The following is an 8558-nucleotide window of genomic DNA, read 5'->3' on the forward strand; positions in this document are numbered from 1 at the left end:
CGTTCAGCCACCTCATTGGAATTTGCCTTTTGAAATTATGTGTGATGCTAGTGATTATGTTGTAGGTGCTATTCTAGGGCAAAGAGTTGATAAGAAATTAAATGTTATCCAATATGTTAGTAAAACTCTAGACAGTGCCCAGAGAAGTTATGCTACTACTGAAAAAGAATTTTTAGCAGTTGTATTTGCTTATGATAAGTTCAGACCTTATATTGTTGATTCTAAAGTAACTATTCACACTGACATGGTGCTATTAAATCTCTTATGAAAAAGAAAGATGCTAAACCTAGACTTATTAGATGGGTTCCCTTGCTACAAGAATTTGATTTGCATATTATTGATAGAAAGGGAGTTGAGAACCCCGTTGCAGATAACTTGTCTAGGTTAGAGAATGTTCTTGATGACCCACTACCTATTGATGATAGCTTTCCTGATGAACAATTAGCTATCATAAATGCTTCTCTTACTGCTCCATGGTATGCTGATTATGCTAATTACATTGTTGCTAAATTTATACCACCTAGTTTCACATACCAGCAAAAGAAAAAGTTTTTCTATGATTTAAGACATTACTTCTGGGATGACCCACACCTTTATAAAAGAAGAAGTAGATGGTGTTATTAGACTTTGTGTACCTGAGCATGAACATGAACAGATCCTGCGCAAGTGTCACTCGGAGGCTTATGTAGGACACCACGCTGGAGATAGAACTGCACATAAGGTATTGTAATCCAGTTTTTATTGGCCTACTCTCTTCAAAGATGCCCGTAAGTTTGTCTTGTCTTGTGATGAATGTCAAAGAATTGGTAATATTAGTAGACGTCAAGAAATGCCTATGAATTATTCACTTGTTATTGAACCATTTGATGTTTGGGGCTTTGATTATATGGGACCGTTTCCTTCCTCTAATGGGTACACACATATTTTAGTTGTTGTTGATTACGTTACTAAGTGGGTAGAAGCTATTCCAACTAGTAGTGCTGATCATAACACTTCTATTAAAATGCTTAAAGAAGTTATTTTTCCGAGGTTTGGAGTCCCTAGATACTTAATGACTGATGGTGGTTCACACTTTATTCATGGTGCTTTCTGTAAAATGCTTGCTAAGTACGATGTTAATCATAGAATTGCATCCCCATACCACCCACAGTCTAGTGGTCAAGTAGAATTGAGTAATAGAGAGCTTAAATTGATTTTGCAAAAGACTGTTAATAGATCTAGAAAGAATTGGTCCAAAAAACTTGATGATGCATTATGGGCCTATAGAACTGCATATAAAAATCCTATGGGTATGTCTCCATATAAAATGGTTTATGGAAAAGCATGTCACTTACCTCTCGAACTTGAACATAAGGCATATTGGGCTATTAAAGAGCTCAATTATGATTTCAAACTTGCCGGTGAGAAGAGGTTATTTGATATTAGCTCACTTGATGAATGGAGAACCCAGGCCTATGAGAATGCCAAACTATTTAAAGAAAAAGTTAAAAGATGGAATGACAAAAGGATACAAAAGCGTGAGTTTAATGTAGGTGATTATGTTTTTCTATACAACTCTCGTTTAAGATTTTTTGCAGGAAAACTTCTCTCTAAATGGGAAGGCCCTTACGTTATCGAGGAGGTCTATCGTTCTGGTGCCATAAAAATCAACAACTTCGAAGGCACAAATCCGAAGGTGGTGAACGTTCAAAGTATCAAGCATTATATCTCAGGTAATCACATAAATGTTGAAACTAATGTTATTGAAACCGTAACCCCGGAGGAATACATAAGGGACACTTTCCAGAACGTTTCAGACTCTGAAAAAGAATAGGTATGTGGTACGGTAAGTAAACCGACTCCAAAACAGTTCTAATGGTAATTTTTCTCCATTTTGGAATATTTAAGAAAATAGGAAAATAAGAAGCAGTCCGGGAAGGACACGAGGCTTCCACGAGGGTGGAGGGCGCGGCCCCCTGCCTCGTGGGCACCTCGTGTGCTCTCTGGACTCCGTTTTCTTGCACGTTACTTCTTTTGGTCAGTAAAAATTCATTATATAATCTCCCGAAGGTTTTGACCACCGTATCACGCAATTATCCTCTGTTTTTGTTTCGAGCTGTTTTCTGCCAGATTTGTCAAGGCCAGGCATCATGTCGTCCCCCTCCTCCAACAATGGTGACAACGATGCTTGGCTAATGAAGATGGAGCTGAAGAGAGAAGGTCCCGAGGAGATCAACAAGGATGATGGGATCAAGAAGGCCATGGAGGATCAGGCTCTGGCAGCAGAAGAAGAAGACATCCTTCCACCTCTCTTTACCCCGACTGAGATTGAAGCTTTCAAGATGATTGAGTTAGCTCGTATACAAAACAAGTATCTCACACGTGAAAATATTTTGTTGAAGGAGCATATCGTCTCACTCAAGGGCATCATTCGCAAGTTGGAGGATCTCTTACGCTCGATGTGCGACTATCCATCATCACCACAATCTTCTCCACCTTCGAGGAAGGAGACATGATCACATGGGTATGGGCACTCCCCTTGGCAACTGCCAAGGTTGGGGGAGGTGCCCAGTATCGTATCACCATCACACTCCTATCTTTACCGTTTTTCTTAGTTCGATCCTTTTGGTAATATCTTGATCTAGTAGAATAAAGTTTTAGTATGATCTAGTTTTCAGTTTTGCTTTATGATCCTTCTATGTAATCGAGTCTGTGAGCTATATATAATAAAGATTAGTGTTGAGTCAAGGGCTTGATTATCTTGCTATGATCTTGAGTGAATAAAAGAAAGAGAATTAAATAAAAAGAAATAAAGAGATCATATTTATCTTATGGAAAGTTGTTGAGAGTTGTTGAGAGTTGACAAACATAGTTTTGATCATCATTGCAATTAATAGGAAGTAATAAAGAAAGAGAGGTTTCACATATAAATATAATATCTTGGACATCTTTTATAATTGTGAGCACTCATTAAAATATGACATGCTAAAGAGTTGATGTTGGACAAGGAAGACAACGTAATGGTTATGTTTTCTTATATCCGAAATAAAGTATATTGTCATGGATCATCCAACATGTTGAGATTGCCTTTCCCCCTCATGCTAGCCAATTCTTTGCACCAAGTAGAGATACTACTTGTGCTTCCAAATACCCTTAAACCCAGTTTTGCCATGAGAGTCCACCATATCTACCTGTGGATTGAGTAAGATCCTTCAAGTAAGTTGTCATTGTGCAGGCAATAAAAATTGCTCTCTAAATATGTATGATTTATTAGTGTGGGAGAAAATAAGCTTTATACGATCTTGTGATGTAGAAGCAATAAAAGCGACGGACTGCATAATAAAGGTCTATATCACAAGTGGCAATATAAAGTGACGTTCTTTCGCATTAAGATTTTGTGCATCCAACATAAAAGCACATGACAACCTCTGCTTCGCTCTGCGAAGGGCCTATCTTTTACTTTTATTTTCTACCTTATGCAAGAGTCATGGTGATCTTCACCTTTCCTTTTTATATTTTATCCTTTGGCAAGCACATTGTGTTGGAAAGATCCTGATATATATATCTAATTGGATGTAAGTTAGCATGAACTATTATTGTTGACATTACCCCTGAGGTAAAAGGTTGGGAGGCAACACTATAAGCCCCTATCTTTCTCTGTGTCTGATTAAAACTCCATAACCATAAGTATTGCGTGAGTGTTAGCAATTGTGAAAGACTAGATGATAGTTGAGTATGTGGACTTACTAAAAAGCTCTTATATTGACTCTTTCATATGTTATGATAAATTGCAATTGCTTCAATGACCGAGATTATAGTTTGTTAGTTTTCAATGGAGTTTCTGATTCATACTTGACATTGTCAATAGATTGTTACTTTGTCTTAAGAATTCATATGACAGTATTCATATATGTTGCTGTTATAAAAATGATCATGATGCCCTCATGTCCGTATTTTATTTTATCGACACCTCTATCTCTAAACATGTGGACATATTTTTCGATATCGGCTTCCGCTTGAGGAGAAGCGAGGTCTAAGCTTGGGGGAGTTGATACGTCCATTTTGCATCATGCTTTGATATTGATATTTATTGCATTATGGGCTGTTATTACACATTATGTCTCAATAATTATGCCTTTTCTCTCTTATTTTACAAGGTTTGCATGAAGAGGGAGAATGCCGGCAGTTGGAATTCTGGGCTGGAAAAGGAGAAAATATTAGAGACCTATTCTGCACAACTCCAAAAGTCCTGAAACTCCACGGAAGTTATTTTTGGAATTTATAAAAAATACTGAGGGAAGAAAATACCAGAGAGGGCCCACACCCTGGCCACGAGGGTGGGGGCGCGCCCCTGCCTCGTGGGCCCCCTGGCAGGCCTCCGGTGTTCATCTTCTACTATATGAAGTCTTTTACCCTGGAAAAAATCATAAGCAAGCTTGCGGGACAAAACTCCGCCACCACGAGGCGGAACCTTGACGGAACCAATCTAGGGCTCTAGCGAAGCTGTTCTGCCGGGGAAACATCCCTCCGGGAGGGGGAAATCATCGCCATCGTCATTACCAACGATCCTCTCGTCGGGAGGGGGTCAATCTCCATCAACATCTTCACCAGCACCATCTCCTCTCAAACCCTAGTTCATCTCTTGTATCCAATCTTTGTCCCAAAGCCTCAGATTGGTACATGTGGGTTGCTAGTAGTGTTGATTACTCCTTGTAGTTGATGCTAGTTGGTTTATTCGGTGGAAGATTATATGTTCAGATCCTTAATGCATATTAATACCCCTCTGATTATGAACATGAATATGATTTGTGAGTAGTTACGTTTGTTCATGAGGACATGGGAGAAGTCTTACTATTAGTAGTCATGTGAATTTGGTATTCGTTCGATATTTTGATGAGATGTATGTTGTCTCTCCTCTAGTGGTGTCATGAAACATCGACTACATGACACTTCACCATTGTTTGGGCCTAGGGGAAGGCATTGGGAAGTAATAAGTAGATGATGGGTTGCTAGAGTGACAGAAGCTTAAACCCCAATTTATGTGTTGCTTCGTAAGGGGCTGATTTGGATCCATATGTTTCATGCTATGGGTAGGTTTACCTTAATACTTCTTTTGTAGTTGCGGATGCTTGCAATAAGAGTTAATCATAAGTGGGATGCTTGTCCAAGTAAGACAGCGCCCAAGCACCGGTCCACCCACATATCAAATTATCAAAGTACCGAACGCGAATCATATGAGCGTGATGAAAACTAGCTTGACGATAATTCTCATGTGTCCTCGGGAGTGTTTTCCTTCATATAAGAATTTGTCCAGGCTTTTCCTTTACTATAAAAAGGATTGGGCCATCTTTCTGCACCTTATTTACTTTTGTTACTTGTTGCTCGTTACCAATTACCTTATCACAAAACTATCTGTTACCGATAATTTCAGTGCTTGCAGAGAAGACCTTACTGAAAACCACTTGTCATTTCCTTCTGCTCCTCGTTGGGTTCGACACTCTTACTTATCGAAAGGACTACGATAGATCCCCTACACTTGTGAGTCATTAAGCTACAGCCTTCATTATTGCTTCTTCTCCATTACCAACCTGAATGATGCAGAAAGAATTCCAATGAACATTCAAATAATGAAGAAAAATGCAAAAAAAAACTAAACTATGATTGAACAACATAATCATTATAAAAAGATAAGAAAAATCTTACTCATAAGGGTACTAGAACTCAAGAACCAACTTCTTATGGTCATTCAGGATATTGTGATTAGTGAACATCATTTCATTTGCCATTCTAATTCGGATGTTTGCAATATCTTCATCCTTCAGAATATCATGCATCAGTACCCCAGGCTTCCAATGCTTTAGAAAGAGTGCCGTATATATGCCACAATCAAACCTACAAAAATAAAAAACCAATTGAAACAGAAGAGACATCAGAGAAAATATGCATTAATTTGGTATGAGCAGCATGGGGAAAAAGTTAAGCAGCAAACTAGAATTCATATGCAAAAGAAAAAAGAAAAACAACTTACTCATTACTTTGTTTAGGTACATCGATAAAGTGCGTGGTCCAATTTCTCCAGTTCAGATTTCTTGAGCTCCCATACATATTCCAAACTCTTTTGAAATTTGGTATCTGGAGGAAGTACACAGATACCAAAGGCAAGTCATAGAACTAACACAAAAATTGAGTGTAAAAAAGATGACAACATCATCAAATTATAGGGGGAAAAAGAGGGGGAAACAGCTAAATTTACCAGAATATTGAACACGTGCTGGTGAAAATCACTGTCTGCATCGAATGCTGAGTCCAGAATTACAAACATTTCATGCTTAAACAAGACAACAAAATCGAACCAATGCTTGCTATGCAAAGTTGGAAAGTGGACCTACAAAAAAGCCAAAAATATAGAATAGTCATCAAGATGAATCAAAAATACATTATAGAAGAATGTGCAAACCAACTAAACTAGCATGCTGAAAATACTAAAAAGTTGTGCATTCAGATGCTCAATGATGAGATGATCACTTCTCTAGGAAAGAATACAAAAGTAAAGATCAATGAGTGCAACAAAAAGGACTGTTTGCACAATTTTGGTAAAAAAATACACACAAGAAAAAACATTTTCATCATCATGGGACTAAGAGTTGCACACTTTATGAACAGCAAAGAATCATCAAAAACTTCTTGATATATTTGGTTCAGTAAAAAAGCATCGCAAACAAGAAAGAGTTAGAATTAAAAATGCACACATTTTACTGTATTTACCTCATCACATGAATGGATTAGTCTAGCACCGTTTGCTAGCTGGAAGCATCTCTGAACCATACTGAACTTCTGATCATACAATTCCTGAGTTTCATATGAGTCCATGAAAAGTAGATGTTCGTTGTGGACAAAACAGTTAGTAAATTTTCACAAACTAAAACAGTAATACAAAATGAATAAAAAATAGAAACATAGAAAAAATGTAATTGAACTCACAGAAATAAGGTGAAAAAATGGTGAACTTTCGAGTCCTTTGGCTTGGTATCTAATGACAACTTGCGACACCAAGCATTAATAGTATACGTGTCAACAAGGCCCTTTGTTGCAAAAGAAGTCCCAATAGAAAAGTATGTTACTATAACTTTACCATAGTAGATGCACGTTTTGCTGCAAAACAAAAAAGATAAGAACAGAGTCAAACTACACGAAAACAATAACTTGAAAGCGCACTCAAAACACACGTGAAAAAGAACATGCATTAATGAAGGAGCATTTACTATTTGTAATTTTCATCAAGCGACAGAGTGACAATAGCATCATGTAATTAAATCATTCTCGTGGTAACAGGGTATCTCAATGATTTCTGATTGACATAAGGAGAAGCATTGTATTTGCTAGGGTTTTAGAATCCTCTTTGGTCCATATCTAGTGACCTCTCTTCCAGATTTACTAGCAGACTGAGTGTTGATTTTCTCATTATAAATCATATCAGAAATAGATATGAAGTTGTTCAATCTGTCATCTTTCATGACTTCATATAAGATCTCAACATCAGGAGACTTCGGAGGGCTAGACTGTCCACCAAAATCTAAATCAATCTGACATAAAAGAAAAAAGAGCAAACAATAACAAGAAATCACTACGGATAGTATGTATATAAAATTAAACAAACATATAAATAGTTGCTAAAAAAATAAGAAGTGAGAATAAAAATAACAAACCTTAGTGACAGGAACAGCAGGCTGAGAAGTTTCACCTAAAAAATCAGCGCAATTTGCAGAATTTTGACGTGCCCATTGCCTTGGTGTGCCATCAGACTTCTACAAAAAAAGATATTTATTAAAAACAAATAAATCAAACTAACTAAAGAAAATAAATAAGTGATTTGCAAAAATTTAATTTGCTAAAGGTGAGTACATGAATCGCAGAAATACCTGAGTGAAAGAACTATTTGTCACAGGACTAGACACAGGAGTAAAAGGGATTGTTTGTATGTGAATAGGAGTTTGATATTGGGAACCCTGTTTCAAAACATGAAAAATAAAAAATATTACATTGAATACAAAAATGCAAAATCTATATCCAATTGGAGACATAACACAAAGAAGATATGAAAAAAGAGGCTTGCATCATGAAAATCTGTAAGCAGGTGCGATGTTTGCAGCAGTGCACAAATGAACAAAAAAGTAGGAAAATAAAAAAGAATGTAACAATAAAGTCACCTCATGACGCATTTGAAAATGTCCTTGACTTGATGCCATGATTTGATCGTTAAATGATTTTTGAGATGAGTTGTCCAAACATTCACCTGCCAAAAAAATTCAGCACCTTACAAATCATGCAGAATACATTTTCATGAAATTCAGAAAAATTGAACTGTGTGTAGAAAAACAGTAACACAACGCCAAAACAAATACCATTCATTGGAGATTTCAACTTCAGCTTCTCAGGGAAAAAAGATTTATTCTTAACACTCATGACCTTGTTCAGCGTGGTCTGTGTAGAAGTCCCTTTTGAATTAGTTCGAACTGGAGGATCTGTATTCACAAGATGCTTGAAACTGATGCTTTTTCCCTTGTCAATAGATTCGTTGA

At 37.0% G+C, this 8558-nt stretch overlaps 1 protein-coding gene across 5 annotated transcripts; it reads right to left on the minus strand.

Moving 5' to 3' along the window:
• Positions 1–5296: 5296 nt before the first annotated feature.
• On the minus strand, positions 5297–8241 carry LOC123187380 (uncharacterized). 5 transcript variants are annotated; one of them, XR_006493990.1, is made up of 9 exons: positions 8187–8241; positions 7899–7985; positions 7686–7784; positions 6961–7131; positions 6745–6828; positions 6233–6364; positions 6015–6111; positions 5683–5871; positions 5297–5567 (listed from the first exon to the last, which is right to left on the minus strand). XR_006493990.1 is itself a non-coding variant. In XM_044599231.1 (7 exons), the coding sequence occupies exons 3-6, from the start codon at positions 6802–6804 to the stop codon at positions 5694–5696; spliced, it is 513 nt and encodes a 170-aa protein (XP_044455166.1). In that variant the 5' UTR covers positions 6805–6828; positions 6961–7131; positions 7242–7312; the 3' UTR covers positions 5297–5567; positions 5683–5693. The 5 variants fall into 5 exon arrangements, 1 of the variants encoding a protein (XP_044455166.1); XR_006493988.1 differs by having other exon boundaries at positions 6008–6111; XR_006493991.1 differs by having other exon boundaries at positions 6015–6150.
• Positions 8242–8558: the final 317 nt, after the last annotated feature.

The sequence above is a fragment of the Triticum aestivum genome, chromosome 2A (assembly GCF_018294505.1).
Source record: "Triticum aestivum cultivar Chinese Spring chromosome 2A, IWGSC CS RefSeq v2.1, whole genome shotgun sequence".
Taxonomy (NCBI): domain Eukaryota; kingdom Viridiplantae; phylum Streptophyta; class Magnoliopsida; order Poales; family Poaceae; genus Triticum; species Triticum aestivum.

What these genes read in the sequence shown, in the direction of transcription:
- LOC123187380 (XM_044599231.1), bottom strand. Translation starts at nt 6,804, where the DNA reads ATGGTTCAGAGATGCTTCCAGCTAGCAAACGGTGCTAGACTAATCCAT. An exon ending in AGCACGTGTTCAATATTCTG is followed by an intron (nt 6,151 to 6,232) that starts GTAAATTTAGCT and finishes TTTTTGTGTTAG; the next exon opens with TTCTATGACTTGCCTTTGGT. An exon ending in GTACCTAAACAAAGTAATGA is followed by an intron (nt 5,872 to 6,007) that starts GTAAGTTGTTTT and finishes TTATTTTTGTAG; the next exon opens with GTTTGATTGTGGCATATATA.